At 46.0% G+C, this 26,226-nt stretch overlaps 1 protein-coding gene across 5 annotated transcripts in view; it reads right to left on the bottom strand.

Annotated features, from left to right (window-relative positions):
* Positions 1-744: 744 nt before the first annotated feature.
* LOC138567595 (zinc finger protein 208-like) overlaps positions 745-26,226 on the bottom strand; it is a 167,743-nt gene continuing 142,261 nt past the window's right edge. For 4 of the 5 annotated variants that reach the window (XM_069645977.1, XM_069645978.1, XM_069645975.1 and 1 more), the window contains one exon: positions 751-8,953. In XM_069645977.1, coding sequence (XP_069502078.1) covers positions 2,394-8,953 — 6,560 coding nt within the window. In that variant the 3' untranslated portion in view covers positions 751-2,393. Of the gene's footprint in view, positions 8,954-26,226 lie in introns of all 5 variants that reach the window. The other variant, XM_069645974.1, reaches the window with a different exon arrangement.

Here is a 26,226-nt window from a genome sequence, read left to right as displayed (position 1 = left end):
TGGGGGTGCAGGTTCAGAGCATTCTTAGGGTCTGCAGAAAGAGTATTCGTCCAAGCCCCCACTATCTGGAACTCAATGCCGACTGACATCAGACGCACAGAGGACAATTTGGCGTTCCTGAGGGCCCTCAAGACATGGCTATTCCCCCCTGAACCCTGACAAACCCTGCCTTCCTGAGCTAGTCAATCACTCCAGGCAGTACAGGGCAGCAACGACCTTCCATGCATTGACTGTATGACGTTAAGAATAATCTAATAATCTTAAACAGAAGAAAGGATGGAGTCCAAGCCGCATCTACTAAACCAGGAAGCCAGCAAGAGCAGCCGGCTACATATCAAACTCCATGCTTATTGAAGATAGTCGAAGGAAAGGCTGCTCACCTGCACACATCTGTAACCATACTCCATTCCCAACGACATATTGCACAACACCTCGGCCATTAGAATGCAGCTATGCCCCACAACAAAACATTTGGTATAGCTGAATTTACTACTCTCGCAACTCTCTTGCCAACTTCAAAGCATCCATCCACTTGCCAGCTCTATATGGGTAGCTAATAGGGACCTGGTCACCGCGACCCAACTTTGCTTTGGCTAAAGTGCACACACAAACTCTAAACTCCTCTGACGAATTTCTGATTCCTGGACTTCAGTCACCAAAGGGCATTCAACCTACAGTGTGTTGGGACCATATAAACGGTAAAAGGCGCTATACAAATGACAATTACTACTAACACTTCAGCCATTTACATTTTCATGGTCTTGACTTTATTTTCCAGCTCCAGCATCTTGGATTCACTAGTGGATACTCTGTCAAAGAGTTCTGCCATAGTTGGGCAACGTCTGGACCCACAAGCTTATTATCAAATGTGTCTCCTGTGTCTGTGTTGCTTACAAGATTCCCTGCAAGGCAGCCTCAATTGATATGGTATTTATGGTATCTGATGGTTGTGGCACGTGTCAGTTTCACTTTCTCCTCTGTCAGTTTAGGATCTGCATTATTGTACATCTTGGCTTGTTTGTGCCTTGTCCAAGATCATCTAGATAAAATGGTATCTCATGTCAATTATTCAACAGATTTTGCAGAGGTGCATATTTAATGGGGCTATACACCTCCATGGTGCACTTGCATCAATATTATTAATCCTCCTCAGATTAGAGTGGTCAGTTTCAGCATCTGCTACATGGGTCATCCGTTGCAGGCAGTGGTTTCATCACAGTTCTAACAGGCGCTAGTCACTCATACGGTTGGTTCTGCCGGCAGTGTTGTGCAGTCCAGGCCCAGAGATTTCAGGTCCTTTTCTCCTTTAGGTTAGATGCCCAGGGATCCCCTTCTTGTGCATATCGGTCATTGGCCATCTCCTTCCCACTGGTAGCTTTCTACACCAGTTGTCCACATTCCGCTGTTCTCTTCAGTCACCACTGACTTACTCTGTATAAGGAAGGGTATCCAAGCCTGGTAATTGTCCAGCTCTGGTAAACTCTCAGCAGCCCTGAATGCCACTCCTCCCACAAGACGCACTCCAGTCACTTCCAGCTACAGACTCACAAAGAGTATGCCGACACACAGGCAACAGTGCTCGCCTCTGTAATTGGTTATTTATAACATGCTTAATACCAAGAGGGTTCTAAGCACGGATCCGGGGACCAAACCTGTGTTGCTCCGCATCGTCTTGCTTCCAAGACGAGTGTGTTGCCCCTGAGATATCCTCCAAGACTGTAGACTGTCTGGATCAGCAGTGCCAGTCACCAGCATTCAATGGAGTCCATGCTCCATAGAGTCAGCTCTGTCTGGGCAGGCCATGTCCAATGCTTTTAAACTCTGGTCATGGGAGTATGAGACGACACAGCCTTGTGTCATCATCCCTCACAGCCGATTGGGCACTTTTTTTTAGGTTTCACATTTTTTATGGATTCTGGAATAGAGTTCTGCACCTCCATATGCTCTGCAGTCCATATCTACAGCCTAATTTAAATCTAATGTGCTTCAGGATAACATTTGTCGGGGTCTTGCAGAACTTCACAGGCACGCATCAGCACGGCTCTGTAGTTGTGCATGTCCTGCCCTTCATGGCCTTGTATTATTCTTATGCTTAAACAGGATCTACCATGACTTTCTTTAGTACCCACTTTCTATCCGCGCTTTTCTTTCCCACTCTTCCTCGGATGCAAATAAATATATATCCAGAACCTAACTGCAACAAAAACAAACTTTAATCATATAGTGTACCAAGGGAAGGCGACCTCCCAGAGGCTGTTCTGACTCCAACCAATGTCTGCAATAATGGCTTGTTACTTAGAAGACCTTTCCTGTTAGCAAGTCTCATTCTAGTTTAATGTTTTTATGCTTTCATGCACGCGATCCGAGTCTGTTGACAGGGAGTTAAGGAAAGTTTAGGTACTGTTCCGTGCAGGGGCACCGCCACCCCCATGCGATTGTGGTGTCTCTGCTGATTGGATTCGCCAGCTCAAGACCAGTACAGCCTGCTGATCGGCATCATTCCTGCAATGGGTGACTGTCGAAGGGTTGGAAGTCGTGGTAAGGGTTTCACCATCAGGCAGAGCAGGTGTTGGCAGGGTATCATCAAGCTTTCTAAATTCTCCATCAGCAATGGCCGAAACAGGAAACTTGGCTGCACAAGGTGGAGCTTCTGGTTGATTTCTTGCAGCCTGCTCAGATATAGCTTTGTTTGTAGCTGTACATATATCAGCTGTAGATAGGATAACATGAGATAATGGCACAGTAGGTGAGGCAGCAGCAGATGCATATGCAGCAGGAACATTTGGAGCAGACATGCCACAGGGCTGTGTAGAGTTTTCCTGCTGGCGAGTGCCAGATTCATTATCTTTGCATTTGACATGAGTCTCTAGATGCTGTACGAAACTACTCATTTGATGAAAGAGGTCTCCACACGTGACACATGTGACAGCAGCTGGTACCACAACAGAGGTTGCAGAAACGGTTTCAGCCATCGTAACAACTGGACATTTCACATCAGGATTAGTCAGAAGTGTGGCGGCAGGAGACTTGTCTGCAGCGAGCTCCTCAGCAGAAATAGCAGTTGCTGGCAGTATAACATGAGATATTGGTGTAGCAAGTGTGGATGCAGAAGGGTTGGACGCAGCACGCTTGAATGCAGCAGGCTTCTCTGCACCAAGACGGTTAGTGGTGTGGGTTGTCCTGTGCTTTTCAAGGTCAAACTTTGTGCTAAATGTCTCTCCACATTGTGAGCAAGGTCTCGGCTTCTTGATGTGCCAAGCCTTCCGATGTCTACTAAACTGTGACTTATTCATGAAGCCCATCCAGCAATCAACACACCAGAAGGACCTCTCCTCACAGGAAACCCCACGTGTTTGTGAAGTGGTGTCTTGGTAAAGAACTTCAGAATCCTTGCATTTGATGGCTTCATGGGTTTTCAAGTGATCTAGGAGAATGGACATGTTCTCAAAGTTGCGTCCACATTTGACACATATGACAGTAGTAGGTGTGGCCAAAATACCAGGTAGGGATGTGGAGGATATAGGAGTGGCAACAGACCTCATAATGGTGTTGGATGCAACAAACGTGCCAACTACTTGTTTGTTTCCAGTAGGCATGGTGTCCGTGAGTGTGGTTGTGGCAGTGAGGTTCTTTTGAAGACTTTTTGTAGTTTTGGTCAAAGTGGATATCTTATCATTAAGGTCTTTCACAGCAGGCCTAGTTACAGCTGGGATATTGGCAGCAGTCAAGCACTCCAAAATCCTAGCGCCAATCTTGGGCACAGTTGGTAAGGTATCTTTAAGCTCTATCATAGCATGTTCAGATATAGTAGGTTCGGATATAGTAGAACTCGTCCTGTCATGCTTTGAGGCAGCACGCTTGGAAGCAGCACGTGTGGTCACAGAAGGCACAATCGGAGGTGTGTCGGCACAGATCCTATCAGAGATATGAGTCATGGAGTGCTTTTTAAAGTCAAACATTGTGTTAAATGTTTCACCACATTGACGACAAAGCTTTGGCTTCATGTGCCAAGCCTTCTGGTGTTTACTGAAACATTTTTTGTCAATGAATCCCATCCCGCAGTCAGCACACCAGTAGGACCGTTTATCACAGAAAATACCACATGGTTCTGAAAAGGATTCCTGGGGGTGATTCGGAGAGACATTACATTTGCATGCACCATGGGTCTTCAAGTGGTCCTTGAGACTCTTTTCTTGGTCAAACTTCTCTCCGCATTTTACACCTTTAAAAAGCATCTTCCCAATGGCCTTCCCTTGAGAAGCAACAAAAGAATTCAAGCTGGAAGCTTGGTGATCTCGACTGCTGCTCACCTTCTGTAAGCCTTGCTTACGTTGAGTCAAAGACGGTGGCCTGGAGCTGGCATGGCTCTTCAAGTGTCGATTGAGCCGCAATAAGCACCGGAAAGCTTCATTACACTTAGGACATTTGAAGGAGTTTTCTGCAGAGTGGATCTTCTGGTGAATGGAAAGACTCTTTTTATGAGCAAAGCTTTTCGCACAAACTGGGCATGAGAAGGGCTTGTCACCAGAGTGGACGTTTTGGTGCATGGAAAGACTCTTTTTATGAGCAAAGCTTTTTGCACACACTGGGCATGAGAAGGGCTTGTCACCAGTGTGGATCTTCTGGTGCATGGATAGACTCCTTTTATGAGGAAAGCTTTTCGCACAGACTGGGCATGAGAAAGGCTTGTCACCAGTGTGGGTCGTTTGGTGCATGGAAAGACTCTTTTTATGAGCAAAGCTTTTCGCACAGACTGGGCATGAGAAAGGCTTGTCACCAGAGTGGATCTTTTGGTGCATGGAAAGACTAATTTTATGAACAAAGCTTTTCGCACAGACTGTGCATGAGAAAGGCTTGTCACCAGAGTGGATCTTCTGGTGACTGGAAAGGCTGCTTTTATATTTGAAGCTTTTTGCACAGACTGAGCATGAGAAAGGCTTGTCTCTAGAGTGGAAAATTTGGTGCATGGAAAGACTCTTTTTATGAGCAAAGCTTTTCGCACAAACTGTGCATGAGAAAGGCTTGTCACCAGAGTGGATCTTCTGGTGACTGGAAAGGCTGCTTTTATGATTGAAGCTTTTTGCACAGACTGGGCATGAGAAAGGCTTGTCACCAGAGTGGATAATTTGGTGCATGGAAAGACTCTTTTTATGAGCAAAGCTTTTCGCACAGACTGTGCATGAGAAAGGCTTGTCACTAGAGTGGATCTTCTGGTGACTGGAAAGGCTGCTTTTATAAATGAAGCTTTTTGCACAGACTGGGCATGAGAAAGGCCTGTCGCCAGCGTGGATCTTTTGGTGCATGGTAAGGGTGTGTTTATAAAAGAAGCTTTTGTTGCAGATTGGGCATGAGAAAGGTCTTTCACCAGAGTGGACCTTCTGGTGAACATTAAGGCTGCTTTTATAAATGAAGGTTTTCGGGCAGACTGGACAGGAGAAAGTCCTATCACCAGAGTGGATCTTCTGGTGCATGGAAAGGACACTTTTATGAAAGAACTTTTTGCCACACTCTAGGCATGAAAAAGGCCTGTCGCCAGAGTGGATCTTCTGGTGCATGGTAAGGGTGTGTTTATAAAAGAAGCTTTTCTTGCAGATTGGGCATGAGAAAGTCCTTTCGCCAGAGTGGATCTTCTGGTGCATGGAAAGGATGCTTTGATGAAAGAATGTTTTTCCACATTCTACGCATGAGAAAGGCCTATTGCCAGAGTGAATGCTCTCATGCATGGAAAGGCTGTGTTTATAAAAGAAGCTTTTCTTGCAGACTGGGCACGAGTAAGGCTTGTCTCCAGAGTGGATTTTCTGGTGCACGGAAAGGCTGTTTTTATTAAAGAAGCTTTTCTTACAGACTGAACACGAGAAAGGCCTGTCACCAGAGTGGATGCTCTGGTGCATGATAAGGCTCTTTTTATAAATGAAGCTTTTCTTACATACTGTGCACGAAAACGGCCTGTTGTCAGAGTGTATGCTTTGATGCATGGTAAGGCTGCTTTTATAAATGAAACTTTTCCCGCAGACTGTGCATGGGAAAGGTCGGTCTCCTGAGTGGATGTTCTGGTGCATGGAGAGACTGTCTTTATGAATGAAGGTTTTTCCACACACAGTGCATGAGTAAGGCCTCTCTCCAGAGTGGATCTTCTGGTGTTTGGAAAGGCTGGTTTTATGAAGGAAGCTTTTCCCACAGTCTGGGCATGAGAAAGGCCTGATGCCAGAATGGCTCTTCAGGTGTTTGTTAAGGCTTCTTTTATGAAGGAAGCTTTTCTTGCAGACTGGGCAAGAGAAAGGCCTGTCACCAGAGTGGCTCAACTGGTGCGAAGTAAGGCTGCCTTTGTGAGCGAAGCTTTTCCCGCAAACTGGGCATGTAAAAGGCTTGTCGCCGGAGTGGATCTTTTCGTGCAAGGAAAGGTTGTTTTTATGCATAAAGCTTTTTCCGCAGACCGTGCATGAAAAAGACTTGTCTGCAGAGTGGATCTTCTCATGTCGGTTTAAGGATCTCTTTTCATTAAAACTTTTTTCGCACACACTACATTTGAAGAGCCCCTTTCGTTTATGAATTTTCTGGTGCTGCTTCATGGCTATAGGATCTTGAAAGATTTGTCCGCACTCAGGAAACATACAAGGACCTTGAAAGGAATGGATTTTCCAGTGAAATGTAAGATCCCGCTTAGACCTAAAACCCTTCCCACATTCCTCACACGAGAATTGCTTCTCTCCCATGTGTACGACTCTGTGACTTTCCAGCTCATAGCTGTGGCTGAAAGTTCTCTCACACTCTGGGCACTTCAATGTCTTTTCTTGTACATGGAGTTTACGGTGCATGCTAAGGGCACTAGTGCTGGTGAACCTTTTGTCGCACAGAACACACTTGTAAGGTTTTTCTCCTGTGTGGGTTCTCTTGTGGTTCTCAAAGCCGTCCTCCCATTTGAAGGTTTTCCCACAGTCAGGACACTTATGGGGCATCTCACCCGTGTGCATACGACTGTGCTTAACCAAGTAGCATTTTGATGAAAATGTTTTCCCACATTCATTGCAGATGTGCTCTCCTATATGTGAATCCATGTGCCTTCTCAATCCTCTGTTGGACTTGAAGCACTTCCCGCATTCGGTGCAACCAAAGTCTTTCTCGTCTGTGTGAATGCGTTCATGTACCAACCATTTGCTTTCATGAGCAAATCCTCGTCCACATTTTGTGCACTTAAAGGCTTTATTGTCCTCCTTAAGTCTCTTTGAGTTGAGGAGCTCAGCAGACTCAAGGATGCTCTTCTTAGAAGATGTCTCAGTGAAGGCTGCCTCCCCCAAAAGTGCCGTCTGCTCTAGCTCCTCAATTCCCAAGCTGTTGTGTACTTTCTCATGTGTTTTTAGAACATACATCTGACAAAATCCTTTCCCACACCGGGAACATTCATACGGCTTATGCCCAGTGTGCATCATCTCATGCTTCATCAGACTCACCCTCCTCTTGAACCCTTGTCCACACTCCTCACAGCTGTAACACTTCTCTCTGTTATGCATGTGCTTATGCGCTTGTAGGTTAGATTGCGTTATAAAGCTTTGTCTACAGTTTGTGCATTTAAAGGGTCTCTCGACGCGGACGCTGCATTGGTGCAAGATGAGGCTCGTTTTCCACTGGAAGGTCCTCTTGCACTCGGTGCAGGATAAGGGATCTCCTGTGTGTTGCATTTCAAACTCTGAAGTGTGTTTTTTCAAGTGCCTCTTTAACAGTTTGTCACAGCTGAAAACCTTCCTGCACTCCAAGCATCTGAAACACTGGTCACCTGATTGGATACACCCATGTTCTTTGAGATTGTCATTGTATTTAAAGGTTTGAGCACAGATGTTGCACTTGATGGGTCTCAAGAGACCATCTTTGTACTTCTTTTTTTTTCTCTTGTGATTGTGTGCTCTGTGATGTACTTTCTGGTGTGCCTTCATACGCTCTTTGACAGTAAAGCATTTACCACACACACTACACACAATGGGCTTCTCAACAGTGTGAGTCAACTGATGTATGCAAAGATTTGTCTTACAGCTAAAGCTTTTGCCACAGTCCTGACAGAAGTTCGACTCTGCATGGTTGCCCTCTTTTGTGTTGTTCCTGGGTTCCCCTTTACATGTAGCGGATGAGCCTGATGAGCTACCTACACTTGCCTGTTGTGGAAGTTTGCCTTTGAGTTTTATCACACAAAAAGTGGACAGGTCAACCAAACTTTCTGCCGTGATTCTTTGTCCAGTAAGATTATCTGTAAGGTTCCTAGGATCTTCCAAATAGGGAGTGGTTGAATCTTCCAAACATCTTGCAGGATTTCCAGTTTCCATTTGGTTTCTTGGTTTAATTTCACAGGGAGTACAGTAGTCAGTTGAACCCCCTGCCGGAAATTCCATTTTAGTAGGGTTTCCTTTCGACTTCCATGGTTCCCTTTCACACTCAGAGGACTCGCCTAACATGATCTCTACAACATTATTCTCGTTTGTGAAGTTGCTGCTTAAAGTTCTCTGTTCCCTCTGGTTGGGATTGGAGGTCATGGGTTGAAGGTCTGCATTAACTGCCTGCTGATTGTGTTTTTCTGAGAGGTTCCCTTGCTCCATTATGTAGGAATTTGGTGACTCTAAACTTCCTGCACGCATTTTCTGCTGTATGTAGTCATCTGTCCACTTACAGAGATTGCTCTCACACGACGTTGATAAGCATGCTGAGCTCTGTGGAGGGTTACCTTGCTTTGGAAGGTTTTCTGTGAGGTTCCTGTGTGCCATTGCATTATGTATGGATGAACCCATTGAGTATGATGCAGGGTTGTCAAGCTTAATTTGGTGGCTGCTTATTCTCTGGGACTTATTTGATGCCCCAGTAGACAAGGAAACGTCATTTTTAGTTTCCCTCGATAGCATTTGTTGCACATTTGCATCTTCTGGGCATCTTCCAGAAACTTCGAATGGCCAGTCCACAGGATCGTTAACAGCTGTCGAAACAAAGTTTCAGAGTTATTGCAAAGAAAACCTCAGCAAAATTATATTGTAGATCACACACAAATCTATTTTTAAAATTAAAGAGATCCTTTGTTCTCAAAGTGGGATATTGAAACTAGGACATGTGAAACGAACATTGGCAAAGCCATTAGGCTAAGCTTTTGTATAGTGACTTGTTTTCTGTGTTGCCAGGTACAACTATAATATGTCTGTTACCACCAAATGGCGGAGGCTGGACTATACCGGCCACTTCACATTACATATGCCAGGTGTTGCCATTACAAGCTCTGGTGTTTACACCATATGGCAGGTTATGCTATCAAATGGTCAGACACCCATAACACTTGAGCTGTAGTGCCTTCAAATACACAGGACCTCGCTTAATTTGCCAGGTACTGCCATCATCTACCCGGGTGTGTACCCGAGCATATGATTTGCAAGGTATTGTCATCATATGCCAGGTACTCACACCATAGAACATGTTATATCATACTTCCAGCCACTCCCAACATTAGTCAGATTATTCCATACATAGCTATTCACATCATATGCATGAACTGACATCAAATGCCCAGATATATACTTTTTTTGGTATGGTGTGGGAGAGGAGTGCAGGCTTACTGCTCCTCCTACCACGCAGACCAGTCACCTGAGAACTGTCTTTGTATAGAGGTATGGCTGAGCCAATGGACTGCATGGCTGAGTGAGTAGTAATGTTGTGCATCTCCAACATGCGTTGTGAAGGCGCAGCAGTTACCCTGTTCTTTCCTAGCCCCATCAGTCGCCGCTGCGTGTAGCAAAGGCAAAATTCTCTGATAATATTAGGGGTGGAGAGCAAAACAGAAGAGGAGGGATGCCTTTCTCCTGTCCTAGGGAGTATAAGTGGAGCAGGATAGAGGAAGCATGTAGCGCTCCTCTTTGCTGGCAATCCAAAAAATTACCTTCATGGTGATTCCGGTACTCATAGTCCTTAGTTTGGTGATTCTGACAGTGACCTACCCACCCTGAAAGGGAGGAGTCAGTTGTCACAGAAATATAAAGGAGGAGGAGGATAAATTAGTGACCCCCTGAGAATGTTCTCATCTAAAGTCTAGCACTTGAAAAAGCTATGAATTTCCTTTATGACAGTAATCTTCATGGACAGAGTCCGACATATGGTCCCAGTTTGCAAGTAAATGAGACTGTGATTGCCTCATTCCGACTCAGTTCCAGAAGCCTCTGGACCCACCAGGCAGATGCTTGCTTCCTGTGGTGAAATGGTGGATTGTTTGTTTCAAGGCCACAATCCTGTCAGGAGGAAGAAAAGATACGCCTAAAGAGGTGTGCAGAACTGCCACTCACCCAAATCTTCTGGGCTGGGACAAAGGAGGACTTTTTTTATGTTGATTAAAACCCCTAGATCATAGAGTGTGGCACATAACTGCAAGGGGTTTAGGTTTTCCTCACAAGAGGGATCCCTGATCAACCAATCATCTATATAGGGATACATGTGGATCTCAGGAGATGAGCAACCACAACCAAAAAGTACTTTCGTGAACACTATGGGGGCTGTATTCAAATTAAATTAAAGGACACTTTACTGGGAGTATTGACCTTCCAGAGTAACTTTGTTCTTTCTTGGTGGGCATCCTGAGGATCTAATGAGGTTAGCCAATGCCAAACCTGGCGAGCATCCAAACGTGTGCTACAGTTGTCATACGAAACATCTCCAGAGGAAAGAACTTGTTGAGCTCCAATAGATCTAGAATTGGTCTGATCCCAACGTCTTCTTCAGCACTGTGAAGTAACTAGAGTAGAATCCCTGGCCTTTTTTTGCTCTCTGGAACCAAATCCATCACTTTTCTGCAGAAAAGATTGTATATCTCCCGCACAAGCAATGGGGAAGATCTCTAAATTTCAGTGGGGACGAAGATAGAGGTGGACAGAGATGGAATGTTTAAAGTCAGACCTTTCCTGATGATGGAAAGTAGCCAGGGATCCTGTGTGGTGTTCAACCAGACTTCATAAAAGGAGGAAAGCCTTCCTCCTATTGGGGATGCAAGATGCTTGGGGGAAAAATGGAAGAACATGCACCCCCACTTTGGAGACAAGCCGATTTGAGAGCAGATTCCTGGTTGGTGGGGCAGGAGACTGCTGGCTAAGATCTTGAACTAAATCTACTTTTCTTTTTGGCAAAAGTAGAAGATGAAGAGGAGGCCAAAGACTTGCGCTTAGCAGATTGCCTCGTTTCAAAAGCTTTACAAGCTGCTGAGGGTTGAAAACTCGACCTGACCAGTACAGAAATGTCATTTAAATACTTTGTAGTAATAACACCAGTCTTACAGGTTTGAAGTATCTCATCCGTGGAAGTGGGGGGAAACAAGTTTTTCCATCACAAGGTGAATCAATCACCTTCTCCTGGTTATCACCATGAACAGACAAGGTTTTAAGGTGTGCCTCCTCCTATAAACCGAAGAGCTCATAGCACTGGATGTGGTGGACGGGAGGTCTTTATTTACCTGCAACTGCTGAAAAGCTGCTTCTTTGTCTTCCCACAACCACAAGACAAATTCCGCCTGAGCCTCAGCAGGAAGCAGATCTCCAAACATTTCTATAGCTACTCAATTTTGTAAGCTGCATTTGGCCAGTATAGATGCCACATTAATGTGTCTCAGGGAAAGAGTGGGATTCTGATAAACCTTTTGCCATGATGTACCAAGTGCCTGCATAGCCTTTGCAATTACCAAATGGAACTGCAGAATGGAGTTGTGTAATGTATAGGTGCCTCGCCCCTTCATCCGAGGAAGAAAGAACTTCATTGACAATGGGCACCTTCAGCTGAAGAGAGTCGACTGGTAACTCGGTAGGTACCAGAGAAGCCACACAAACCGAATGTTCCGATGACAACGGTCTATCAGATTGTTAGCCAAGGCATCCAAGAACTCATCCGACATCACAGACTACATCACTGCAGAAGTTACTGAGTCAATAAATTCCAAGAAGCGTGCAGAAGGCCGCAGAACAACCTCTTCTAAAGAGGCAGTAGGAGATGGATGTAGAAGGACCCACCGAAAGTTGGCAATTCAACTCTGGGCAAAGAAGGTGCTAAAGAAATATAAACAGTGTCGGTACGCATGTAAAACTACGGGTCTAGCCACTTGAACGTGTCTGGGGAAATTGGTACTGAAGGCTGACGGGCAGAGGGAAAAACCCTGCTGTGGTTAAAATGGTAGAATAGGAGCAAACTCTCCCCTGCAAAGGAGTACCAAAAGGTACAGTGCCATATTTGGATTATCAAAATGACCAATCTTGGAGTCAAAAACCTAATAGATTCAGAGGAAGAGTTATGCACGCTCTTATGATGTGAAGAACATTTGTGCTTATGTTCATGCTTCTTTTAATCAGAAGCTTCTCTTGGTACCGAAACCGGTGACGAATGTGGTCTTTGGCCACTCCTTCCATGGGTAAGCGAAGAGGATTTGCTCTGGTTTTGGTTTGCTAGTACCAAGTTAACCAGCCAAGGAACCGCCAGTCTTGGTGGTACTGGGACCATGGAAAGACTCACCTCAGACAGAAAGGAGTTATACTCCACCTTCTTGGAGACCTTGTGATCTTTAGAGTTATCTTGGCCTGTTCGGGGCGATGCCCTTGTCTGGAGCTAGAAGGTCGTCCAGAACCGAAGGCCAAGCCTTATGACCTGGTGCTTCCGTACCGAGAGAAAATTTGCAAGTGCAGGCACCCATAATGAACTCCTGAACAGGCGGTGGAAGGTCCCTTGGGTCTATCTGAGGTGGCAACCTTAACACCAGTACCACAGAAAAGGTGATGCTGAGTTGGCGATCGCGCCTTGTCCCAATTCCCTCTTTCCGCAGGGATGCATAGTCATCCATTCCTTTGCAAAGTCCATGGTAGCTTGTGGTACTGGCACGATCTTCAGCACTGATAGTATTCGTGTTCTCAAGGACTGGGTTTCATTCCTACACAGAACTCACAAGAACTCACTGGATAGAGGTTCCAGACACAGTTGATACAGGCTCTGTGGGAGTTGTGAGAGGTCAGAAATGAGAGGCAGACACAAAGTTGTAATGTTTCCAGCATCAGACATCTTTATTAAAATAAAGGGGCTGGATAAAGGGCTTTCTGTCCCTATCCTAAGGAGTTTTTCCCTACCTATGAAACTAAAACTAAAGATCAGTCGGTGTCTCGTCGAACATATAAACTGTCCTTGTGTCCAAAACATACTACTCTGACCCTCACACTAAAAATGAACCCTAAAAGTGCAAGCAAATGCATTTGATTTATATTTGGCAAAATGTGTTCACAACTAAGGCAAGTAGACAAATCCAACAGAAACAGTCTTTTCCAAGGAGGAGTCCTTGGATCCAGAGGGTGACTTCCTTTCCCCTGGATTATTTTAAGTGGGATAGCAAAAATGTCTCTTCCACACAATAACGTCTTAAGAATGGTTAAATAACAGTTTCTTAAAAATAGGAAGAGTGGCTCTCCCAAATAACAGCGTTGTAAGGATGACAAAATGTCTCTTTCAAATAATAGTTCTGGTAAGGATGGCAAAGTGTCTCTGGGTCTCTGCTACACTACTTTAATATATACTTTGCAAAGCAAATTCCTTCATACAACTTTACTGGATCTCCTGGTAAACTCCTGTGCCAGGAATCCTTGATCCCCTGGTATACTCTCCTGCCAGGTATCTTGCCTCCCAATGTTCACTGTCTGGTGCGTTCCTTTCACCAGAACTACTTCATGAGCACAGTTGTACTACTTCACAGTGCATCTACTTCACTGGCTTGAGGTACTACTTGTTCCAACTTTCCCCCACATTGACGTCTCATGCATGGGGACTTGTTCAAGTTCTGCCTTTTTGGATCTTCATTGCTAATCATTTGCTTGAGGTAATGCTTGTTCCAATTTTCCGCACCTTGATATCTCATGTATAGGGATTTGTTCAAGTTGTCTTTTTATTTCACTTGGTCGGTATTCAAAATGATTTCTAAATCTCTCCCATGCCAGTCGATACCTCCTGGGGTCCCCAATGGCTCTAGGTAGACTCACCAGCGTGTTGAAGCGTTCCCGACCCGTGGCACGCTGCTGTACTGGAGCTCCTGCTCTGGTATAGTTTCCACCAGTCTGCAGGCCTCCTTTGAACTCTCCGGGTGACTTTGTGTTCAGCCGTCAGCACAACTGCTGCCCTCTTGCACAGCCGTGTTCCTGGTAGCTTTTTTGGTGCTGGCAGTCCTCTGACAGCTCTCTCTCAATGCCTGCAGCATCCCTGCTAACCTCGCACCACACCGGTATATAGCATTTGCGAGCGGCGGTGTGGAAGCGCCTACTTCCCCAGCACCGTTCTTCTCCGTACTGCTGCTCACGTCTGCTCTGCTCGTCTCATCATCAGCTTCGCTTCCTTCTTCTTTGGTTCCCTTATTTTGAAAGCGGAGACCATTTTTAAATGTCCTGCTCACTCTGACCGCGCCAAAACAACTGGTCTGCATGATCAACTTTGGGTTTTTCTTGATCCACATTAACTCCTCCTTCCTCATCTCAGTATCAGAGGCTTTCTGGGAGTTGGAGTCCATACAAATTCTATGATTTTGAAAGTAATATTGTTCAGGACTTCTGTTCAGAGAACTATTAGAGACACTTCGGAGGCATCGGTCACAATGGTGAGTTGAAGTTCGGCTCCACCAGTGGTGTCTGTTTTGTGATGTTGAAGGGGTGTGTCCACCATTTCAGAGTGTCTGACAGCGACCGGGAGATGATTACCTTGTCTGACCAGGAACCCTGGGTTTGGGACCATCTGGTTGCAAGGAATTTTTGCACTGGCCGCATGTGAAGGCGGCAGTGAGAATCAGAGGAATGCAAGCAGACATGGTTCCCAGAAGAGCCATGTTTGAGCGGACTGTAATTGGCTTGTTTGGTGTAATCTTTTGACTCTCTCCGCAGAAGGTTCTACCAGATTGCAGTTTGTAAGGAATTGTGCTCCCAGGAAGACCACCTTCTTTGAGGGAATTGTGCAGGATTTCGTGTAGTTGATGGTAAAGCCCAATTGTTGGAGCAGCATCTCTGTTTTGCTGAGAGACAATAATGCTTGTTGGTACATCGATCCCTGGATTAACCAATCGTCCTAGGGTAAATGTGATGGCCTTGCTTCCGGAGGAAGGCTGCTACTGGTGTCAGGCACTTGGTGAATGTCCTGGGTGCTGATTTTAGGCCGAATGGTAGCACCCAAAATTGATAGTCTCTTTCGCCCACTACTAACCTGAGGTATTTCCGGTGCCTTGGGTGTATTAGCACATGAAAGTATGTTACCATGTTGAATTTTTGTCTTTTGATGTTTTTGTTCAGTACGCAAAGACCCAAGATCGGGCGCCACATGCCATCTGTTTTTTATTAACCACAAAGTACCTTGAGTACACCCCCTATACTCTTGCTGAGAGAGGCACCTTTTCGATGGCTCTTTTCTTTAGCATGTGACGAATCTCGCACCTTAAGACGTGATGGTGTGAGTGAGAGACCTTTATTGGGGGGGATTGGGAACTGTGGGAGCTTGAACTCCAACAAGTGGCCGTACTGGATTACATCTAGCACCCATCTGTCCGTAGTTATAGACTCCCACGCATTGAGGTAGATGCCACATTCCCTCCTTCTTGGCTGTCCTTGCGGCAGTCATTGCTGGGTCTTACTCTGCCGACCTCGCTGGGAGGTAGAAGAGCCACGTTTCCTTTGTCCCTGGTAATCTCTATTGCGCTGGGTCGATTTGAAGTTGCACTTGTAGCCCTGAGCCCTGAGAATAAAATCCTGATCTACTGTAGCCCTTGCTGTCTCTGGAGCCTGAGAATTTTGAGTTACCCGAGACTACACGAAAGGAACAAAAGGATCTTTTTGCGTTGTAAGGGATTAAGCAGTATTTGAATCTGCCTTCCTGGCCTTCATGGCCTCTTCTATTTTGTCGCCAAATAGGTTTTCACTTTCGCACGGCATATCCACCACTTTGTGCTGCACCTCTTGGCGAAAGTCTGCACAGCGGAGCCAAGCCTGGCGTTTGAGGACTACCCCATTGAGATCTGTTTAAAGCCGGTTTCGGACAGATCTACAGCTATATTGATGCTGTGGTTTGACGCCTCTTTTCCTTCTCATACCAACAGCATAGCCCCCTTTCTTTGTTGTTCTGGCAGGTGGTCTATAAGAGGGGCTAAACAATGCCACATTTCACAGTCGTATCGTGCGACAATGGCTAGGGAATTGGCAGCTTTAACCGTAGTTGCTCCAATGCTGAGAACATTCTTACCGAAGGCATCCAATTTTCGATTGTCATTGTCAGGAGGAGTGGCACACTTATGTTGTGTGCAGGCTTTTCGGCTTGCTGAAGCTGAGACGACTGACTCTGGCGTTGGCTGTGAAGTAAGGCATTTTGGAGTGGAATCTGGAGCCTTACATTTCTTTTCCAACCGCCTTTTCACCACCGGCTCCGTAAACGGATGCTTCATGGTACGGAGGCTCTCCTGCCACACATGATCGAGAATAGAAATGGAAAAAACTGCTTTCCTTCTTTTCCCCATGTGATCAAAGAGGAAACAATCCTTTTTCTCTTCCTCGGCAATTAGGCCAAACTCTTGGCAGGCTTTCACCATCATAGAGTGAACCGCTCCAATGTCATCCGCGGGAGAAGGTTGAGCTGGGCTTCCCGGTGCGTCTTGGTCCGGATCTATATCCCATGTGTCCGCTCTCCTTGGAGATGAGGAGGCGGTGGAAGTTGTGTCTTGTGGATTAGTGTCTGGGTCTGTGTCGACCAATTCACCCTCATTGTGGGCTAAATGCACGTGGAGCTGGAGGTCTAGGAGGAGATTGCCTTCTAGGGCGTGCACTCTGGTCTTGAAAGGGGTAATATGGCTCCTTTTGTAGAGAAATAACCTGTGGGTCTCCATAAGAATGGATTGTTGAAGCCTGAGGCAGACGAAGTCTGGCATCTAGCTGACCCAGAAGAGATTGAAGTGTGGAAAGGACCTGCATGGATAGCAGGGTTTATGAGAGGGTATTGTATTGACATACCTCCCATGTCTGCCGATGTAGATGGTAGAGAAGGTGTTTGAGACCTTTGTGGTAGGTTCAAATACGTAGAAGGATCATGAATGGGAACCAGAGACCCTCCTTCCTCTGTGTCCGATTCTAAACACTCCTTGGGATTCATACGGGGGAGGTTTGAAGTCAGAGGTGATCTCGTGTTGCAGAATGTCTTCTGGCATGACAATCAGTGACATTTCCAGGGAAGGCTGATCGTGAACCATGGCCTCTGAAGGGGTCTTTAATATACCTTTCGAGTGTTAGGCAAAATTTGTATGTAGTACCCTCTGGGAACACTACAAACAACTATGACTACAGGTATAGGCAACCCAACCTTTGGTATAAGCTTGTACTACACAGTTTTGGTAGCGCATTGAGCAGCCAGGCTTATCCCAAGAGGGGAAATGTGAGCTGTAGTGGAGTTACACAGAGATTCACAGTTACAGGTGTTCAAATAAACTCTTACACTCAAGGTTTCTTGCATAAACAATTAATAATGTATTTATCAGTCAGTTAAAAAGCCTTCTTCAGAAGGGAGCAATTTAAACAGTAACACTCAAATACACTTCAATACTGTACACTCTGAATTTCTGAATCAGACAAGACCCTTTTGGGATGGCCCAGACACAACCTACACCCACAGGTGACTTCAGTTACAAGGGTGCTGCGGGCATTAATATCTTACTGTTGGCATTCAGAATATTCTTAATAAGTAAGTAAAAGGCAAAAGTTATTAGAACACAAGAAATGTACAAATGTTCCTAAGCAGGGCAGATACTTTCAGATAGCACTTAGAAGAGTCATTCAATTCAATAGGCTAAGCCAAAGTCAATAAGACAAAGTCTTTGTATAGGATGCAGCACTTCAGGTAAGTAAATGGAAATGTCTTTGCACAAGTTCTTAGGTGTCTTTGATAAAAAAAAGAACCACCAAATGTAGGGCCACAAGCTGATTAGACTTGTGAGTTGCAGAAGTTACAAGCACTTCCACAATAAGAGGTAAGTTCTCTTACTAAAGGCTTGTTTACAGTACCTTAGTAAAGAAGAAAAAGATGCAGCTGAAGACTTCTGTTCCTGTACAGCTCTGCAGGTCTCACTGTTCCTGGGCCTCAGTCGTGGGGACAAGAGGGAGGACGTCGGGGGACTCCTGCACTGCACTGCCACCGTCAAAGCTGGCAACCGGCAAACTTTACTTTCAGTGGCTGTTTCGCGTTTCAGCTCCTTGCGGTACAGCAAATAGCAATAAGCACGGTTCCTGGCTGTCAAGGTGGACTTTTCTCACATCTGAGGTCCCGCACCCAACTGAAGGGGGGGGGGGAAAATCGGGCTTAGTCGGTCCTGCTTCATGGGAGTCCAGAGGATCTTCCAAAAGCTTTAGGCCAGCTTACAAGCAACTCACACAATCTGGTGTCCCTCTCCCTGGCTCTATGGTTTCCTGCAGCAAGTCTGAGGAAATTCAACCAGCTCCGAGATGGGTGTCCAGGTGGCTTACTTGGGAGTTGATTGTCCCACCAACTCAAAGGGAGAAGTCGTCCTTGCTGGGCTTCTCTGTCGATGCAAACTTGGGGATTCGGGCCTGCAACAGGGCTTCACCGGGCAAACCAACGGTCCAGGAGTTGCATCAGGCATCCTCTTCAAGCTCTTCTTCGGTTCCCTACCAAGCCAAGAGACTCGCCTTTTATTCAGTTCTCTCCCATTCATTCCAGCCTAGCTGCCACTCACCCAGCAGGGTGGCTGTCCTTGCCAGACAGTCAGCCAGCCAATCGTCACAGAGTAGATTCGGGTCTCCTAGGAGACTAAGTACAGGGAGTTTTGGGCACCTCCCTCACTTCCTGCCTACCCCAGAAACTCTGGAGCCAGAGGCGGGTTTCACTCCTGAAGCCCGCCAAAGGCAAATGAACAAAGAGACCAAACCGGGTGTGGCGCGCAGAGAAAAACTCTAGAAGCACCTTTCCACAAAGACCTGGCGAAAAAAGAATACTGGGCACCATTTTAACAACTATGGCTAGACGCCATTTTGAAAAAGATGGCTCCCGTGGTTAACGTTACCGGGTCCGCGAACGGTCGCGGTAAATGCAAACCTTGGTAGTTCAAAACGAAACCACTGCCACCAGCAGTCAACTCAGGAAAGGGTAACATAGAAGATGTTACATGAGCATTTAGACACAGGGGATAAGTAACCCCTCCAGCACTCTATTGTAAGATAGGGTATGCTGGGTCTAGAAAGGACAATGCTAAGTAGAGTCAATTTCACTCTACTGCTCTGGGAAACAGTAGTTTATCCCAGAGAAGGTATTTAAACCTTGGGAAATCTAAAAGACTTCCCTGTGCCACTGCACTGAAGGTGCTGGTTGACAATTGTAAAAGATGATGCCTATGGAGTTGACTCCATAACCAGAAAGAAACACAGAGCTACAATTCACACAAAAATACATGAGAGAGAGTGGGGAAAAAGGCTCACACTCTCTTCAAGTTAAAAAAATCAAGTCCTCAAAATCCAGCAAAGTTGCTGGGGGTCTCTAAGGTAGAGGGAATTAGCACATTTTTGAGAATTCTCCCTAACATCGAGGACAATACATTGGCTTCTATTCCTGAAACATGCAGGCCCGTAGACTATGTGCGTATCGGTTTCTCAGCCGGCGATTGTTTCTTTGTCGTCGACATGGTGGTCATCGACGAGGTGGTCGTCGAGTGAAGACGAGACGCAGATGTTGACGAGTATGTTGTCGTCATTATCGTCGTTGTGGCCTACACCATCGTCGATGGTGTTGATGACAGTTTAGACAACGATTTGGTGATGCCTTAAAGAGGAATCGTGACCGGAGGAAGATTTGTGTGATTCTGACGTCGAGTGATGCTTCCTGGTGCTTGTCGAAGTAGATTTTTTTCACCTATGAGGTTGAGGATGGTGTAGTCGGCCTAGATTTATGTTTGCTCGTCACCGATGGAGATTTCCGGGACGAGTCTGCAGATTTTGAAGGCGGTGCGAGCCCTTCTCTCGTGGCTTGTCCAACGGTGACTTTGATCCTGTAATTTAGAGTGGTTGGACCTTGCGTGGGACTTTTGGGCTTTGTCATGGCCTGAAGACGATTTAGCCTCACCTGTCCTCTGCTTTTACGCCACAAGCTCCTCGGACTTGGACCTCTGACGTGATGGTGACCTCTTGTCAGAGGGAGTGGTTGCTCTCCCACTCCGTGATGAGCCAACTTCTGACGCCAGGTAGGCCCCTTCGTTGAGCCAATAGATATGGCGTCTATTTCTGTCTCGAAGAAAAGCCCTCTGTCTCGAAGAAAAGCCCTTGGCAGATGTTGCATCCGTCTGTGGCTAAAGACAGTAAAGGCAGTCCGAGTGCCTGTCTCCCTCATAGACATTCTTCAGGCCACAGGTCTCACATGGCCTAAACAAGGACTTTTTCGGTCGAAAGACCGGAAAGCTTACATTTGAAGAAAATACTTTGACGAAATTTCAATTTTCTCACAGGAGAAAAGCACGAGGAATCCTAACAGCTTGCAAGACGGTTGAAATCTGAGGGGAAGCTGCTGGGGCGGCGCTATACACTCGACGTCCCATTGGTGCTCCCACAACAACGTCGATGGGACACTCAAGGTGTCAAAGTTTTTCCATAGGAAAATAACTATGTTAAAGTTTCCGGGGTTTCCCAGCCTGGCGGCGGGGAATAGTCACAGCATGTGAATCCATGAAAGATCCAATGCTGGAGAAATACAATTACGGTGAGTAATGTATCCCTTCTTAGGCTTGTGGATCTGCTTAGATCAGATGTTATATGTTATGTTATTTGGCATTTATATAGCGCTTTATGTGTCATTGGTATGATCTCAAAGCGCTGGTAAGCTGAACGCCCTCGAGAACTGCAGTTCAGTCAGTAGAGAGAGAGAGAGTGTGGTATGGTGCGTGGGTGCACCGGATATGTGTGCAGCTGGTGTGGTTGTTGCACGATAGCTGCATCTTAGCGGTAGGTGTGGTGCTGAGGAAATCAGTTGGATGTGTTCAGTCTGGAGGGTTGACACCTAGACTGAATTCTGGCTGCGTTAGGCCTGAGGAGACTCTTAAGCTAGCCGTAAAGTGCTCAGCTAGCTGTGTTTTATTAGGATGATGTGGAGTTCGTGGGGTCATGTCATTATGAGAACAGCTAGACCGAATGTGTCATAGTACAGCTGTGTTCTAGTTGAATGATGGTGTAAAAGGGAGAGTACGCATAGTAGTGTGATATGGTGGTTATCAGTAAAGCGCCTGCGATCAAGCACGAGAGCAGGACAGGGGGCGTACATTAGACACAATTTCTAAGTTCAACAATAAGTGTGAGACATGATATCATTCACAAGTCTATCAAAGTGCGGCATATGCTATCATTCACAATTCCAACTAAGTGAGGGTTATGCTACAATCATAATTCTATCTAGATGAGGCACATGCTCCCATTTACAATTCCATCTAAGAGTGGCACATGCTATCATTTACAATTCCAACTAATTGTGGAATGCATACATTAGCGAGCAGTGTCTGGAGAAGGTGGTGGGTTGTGAGAAGGCACAGCAGCAAATAGATGTTTTAGCACTGCTTGTCCCACCTGTGAATCTGCTTTAGAATGTGTCTCAATGCAGTAGTGCTGAATAAAAGTATGTTTAGAGCTCCATGTAGCTGCTCTGAAAATAGCATCTAGCGGGACGTTTGCAATAAAGGCCAAAGTAGCTCCTCTACCACTCGTATAGTGAGCTCTTGGTGTGAAAGGCAGAGTTTTGGTTGAAAGAGAGTAGCAGAGCTGTATGCATTGAACTATACATCTGGAGATGGCGTTTTTTGAAACATGATCACCTTCCCTGCCAGGTGCCATGGAGACAAACAGTTGGTCTGTTTTTCGTAGCGGTTTTATTTTGTTTACATAGTAAAGAACCGCCCTCCTTACATCTAGTGTATGGAGGTTTTTCTCAGCCTAGCTTGAAGGGTTTTGAAAGAAAGCGGGTAGTTCAATGGACCGGTTGACATGGAACTAAAATATGAACTTAGATGAAAACTTAGGGTGTGTTCTTAGAACCAACTTGCCTTTGTGGATAACAAAGAAAGGCTCTTGCACTGACAAAGCTTGTAGTTCACTGACTCTTCTTATGGAGGTGATGGCCACCAGAAAAGCTGTTTTATCTGTTAGGTTTTTAAGGCTGGATTTGTGCATAGGCTCAAAGGGGGGCCCTATGAGCTTTGCGAGTACCACGTTTAGATCCCACCCTGGAGGTGGGTTTGAAATGGGGGGTAAAGCCTTTTTACTCCTTCCATGAATGCCTTAATGACAGGGACTTTCCACCAGGACACCTTGCTCTGAGAAGTGGTGTACGTGGATAGTGCCGCTAGGTGAACCTTGATGGAGTTGAATACTAGACCGGAGTCTAGTAAGTGGAGCATGTAATGAAGACTGTGTGATGGCGTTCATTCGATCGGGTTTACCTTCTTTGACTGGCACCATATTACAAATCTTTTCCATTTGTTAAAATAACAGTGTCTGGTGTTTCGTTTACGTGCCTCCTTGAGGATTTCCATACACCTATGAGTTTGTTTTAAATGGCCAAACTCTATTACTTCTGGAGCCAAGTTGCCAAGTTCAGGGATTGAGATTGTGGGTGTAATGTTGTCCCCCCATGTTGGGTGAGCATGTTGGAGGGGCACAGGAGTTTGATTGGATCGTACATCGCCAGTTTGCGCAGATACGGAAACCAGGGTTGTCTTGCCCACAATGGAGCAACCAGGATTACCGTCACTTGTTCCTGGTACATTTTGTTCACTATCCTGCTCAGTAGGTAGCAGTGTTGGGGGAAAAGCATAGTCAAATTTCCCTGACCAGCTCATCCACAGGGCGTTCCCCTTGGATCCGGGTTGGGGAAACCTGCATGCCAAGTCTGGGCATTGTGTGTTTTGGCTTGTGGCGAACAAGTCTAAGGGAGGATATCCCCAGAGGGAGAAAATATAATCTGAAATGTTTCTGCTGAGCTCCCACTTGTGCTCTTCAGGTAGAGGATCTCCGCTTAGTGAGTCTGCCAGATAATTGAGTTCCCCTGGAATATGTTGCGACACTAGGAACATGTTCCGCTTGAGTGCCCACTTCCACATTTTTGTGCTAGCCTGGACAGACTTGGAGAGTGGGTGCCTCCCTGCTTGTTTATGTAAAACATGGCAGTGGAGCTGTCTGTGAGGATTTGTACTGTTTGGCCGACAGATGCCCTTGGAAAGCTTGTAGGGCTTTGTGCACTGCTAGTAGCTCTAAAAGGCTTATGTCATTTTGGGCTGTGATATGGGTACACAGGCCATGCACTGAAGGTAATGGGCTCCCCACCCGGCGAAAGATGCATTTGTTGTGACAATCGCTTGCACTGTAGGGTTGTGAAAATGTTTTCCCTCCAATAGATTTTCCTCTATCCACCAGCGTAGCGCTTGGACTAGAGTTAGCGAAACAACCACTAGATCATCCCACTGACTGCTTGCCTGAGGCCACTGTTTCGCTAACCATTCTTGCATTGGGCGCATGCGCAACCATGCGTGCGGGACCAGGTAAATGCATTAAGCCATCATCCCGAGCAAGTGCATTGCTTTGCGTACAGTTATTTGGCAAACGGCTATATACTGAGGTATTTGCAGCAGTATGTCTTGCATTCTTTCATTTGTCGGAAAGACTAGACCCTCTTCTGTCTTTATGACAGCTCCTAAGAACTGTTTTGTCTTGATTGGAACGAGATTTGATTTTTTCTCGTTGATTGAGAATCTCAATTGGAACAGAAGAATAATATTTCTTTGGGTATGCTGCTTGCAAATTTGAGGAAATTCCCCTATTATCAGCCAGTCGTCCAGATAAGGGTACACTGGGATTGATTCTCTGCATAGGTGCGCTGCCACTACCGCTAGTACCTTGGTGAATACCCTTGGAGTGGAGGCTATGCCGAAGGGTAGCACCTTTAATTGGTAGTGCTGGGTCGCTATTCTGAAGCGCAGCAATCTTCTGTGCGCTGTAAACATTGAAATATGAAAGTATGCATCTTTCATGTCTACGGGTGCCATGTAGTCCCCCTGTTTAAGCAGTGGGATTACTTCCTGTAGCGCTGTCATGCGGAATCTTTGTGGCTCGACAAAGGTGTTTGCAGGGCACAGGTCTAGGACAGGGCGCATTGCTGGTTTTTTTTGGCACAAGGAAGTACATTGCCGGTACGATTTCTATGGCGTCCTTTAGCAGTAGTGCTTTGACTTCTTCTAACAGGATGAGTTGTTCTTCCTGATTAGTCTGTCTTTGTCTTGGCGGGTGGTTGGTTGGTGTTTGTATTAGCTCTATGCAATAGCCCCCCCCACAGTGGAAAGTACCCACTTGTCCAACATGATCCCCTTCCATGCATGGGTAAAGTGAGAGATAGGACCTACTACTGGAGAGGCCTGGGAGGGAACCTGTAGCGGTTGGTCATTGCTTAGGAGGGGTGGAGCCCCCTCTTGAGGAGGAGGATCTGCCTCTACCTCTGGACCTTCTTTGGCCCCTTTAAAAATTCTGTTGGGAGGACTGACCATGTGAAGAACCAGAGGACAAACTCTGCCCAACCTGGTTGTAATTGGAGGACTGCTGGGAGTTCTGTCCTCTAAACCGGCGTGTATTTGAACCTCTCTGCACAAAGGGTTTGTTAGTGAGCTGCCCAGGGATTTGAGGGTGTCGTATTCCTCCTTTGCACTTTTTAGTGCGTCCTCGACCGCTTTGCCGAATAATGCGTTGGGCTAGATGGGCATGTTTAAAAGGGCAGCCCGGGTCTCCAATTTGAAACCCAATTGGCGAAGCCATGCATGGCGTTTGATGAGGGTACATTCTGCCACAATTCGCCACCTCATTGTCTGCTGCGTCCACGTTACTTTTAAGAATGCATCTTGCTACTTGCCTTCCTTCAGCAATAGTGTGTAAGAGCTGTGTTTTTAGGGACTCTGCAACCGAGTATATTTCTTGTGCGTCCTTGTCCCACTTGTGGCAATTATAGCTGGATAATAGCGTAGTGTTGTTAGCTATTCTCACTTGATAGGCAGCCAAGGAAGCTACTTTCTTGCCCAGGGTGTAGATTGACTTACTCTCCTTGTCAGGAGGGGCTTCGGCAGAGGCTAGGGGTGTTCCTGCCCTCTTTCTTGTGGTGGTGACCACTGGGGAGTCAGGCTTTAGCTGCCCCCAAATGTACTATGGATCCGATTGGGCTGGTCTGAACATTCTTTCAATACGTGGGTTGACTGCCCTTGTCAGATTGGGGGTAAGTAGAGAAGGCTGAATATGCCTCTGGGCAGATTGAAGCAGTGGGACGAACTGTGCTGCAGATCTCTTATCCCCAAGGATGTTCTCTACAAAGTCTGTATCGACTTGAGCTTCCTGGGTATCTATCTTAAAGTGTTCTGCAGCCTTTAAGAGCAGGTCATTGTACTGTAGATGGTTGTCCACCGGGAATGGGCCACTGGTTGGTTGTTAAGGTTTGGGGATTTGATGATGTATACCTCATCAGCGTCATTGTCAAAGTATTGGTCCAAGTTCCTGTGTTTCCTTGGTCTTCTGGGTCTATAAATGAGCCAGGGTCTTGTGAGCCTTGAGTGTCATAATATGTGTCCTGAGCCACGTCTTGATATGACAAGGTACTAGTTTGTGTAGCGTCCAGGTAGGCTCTTTTGGCGTTGGGCTGCTTGCTAGCTGCTTCGCATTGAGGGGGGGCCTGAAGGTTGGGGAGTTTATCTGGGTGTTGATCAAAGAAATTTACAAAACTAGACATGTTCCTCATGACCCTATCAAATTGTTCTGGGGTCCAGTGGGAGGAGCTTGGCAACACAGAGACGATGTAGGCAGACGCTTGAAGCAAACATGTACAATCTTTTACAATTTCATTTTGTGTATTTTTTTACCCTTTCACTTTACATGTCAACATATTTGTTATGCTTGTATATACACGTTTCACAAACGTTTAATGTGGTTCTATGGTTACTGTATCAGCCTTGAGGACGACTTAGGTCGAAACACATGTCAGCTGACTCTTTGGGAATAAAATCACTAACAGATGAAGATTTGGCAAAATTGATTTGCCTTTTCAATTACTATGTACAACTAACATTTAGGAGGCATAGCGTGACTCGCCAGTACCAATCAATTTTCTACATTACCTTCCATCTATACTTGCACAGGCACATGCTCACTACACCCAAACGCCAAC

The sequence above is a fragment of the Ambystoma mexicanum genome, chromosome 2p (genome assembly GCF_040938575.1).
Source record: "Ambystoma mexicanum isolate Mex_15411 chromosome 2p, UKY_AmexF1_1, whole genome shotgun sequence".
Lineage (NCBI taxonomy): Eukaryota > Metazoa > Chordata > Amphibia > Caudata > Ambystomatidae > Ambystoma > Ambystoma mexicanum.
This window is presented reverse-complemented; position numbering and strand designations above follow the sequence as displayed.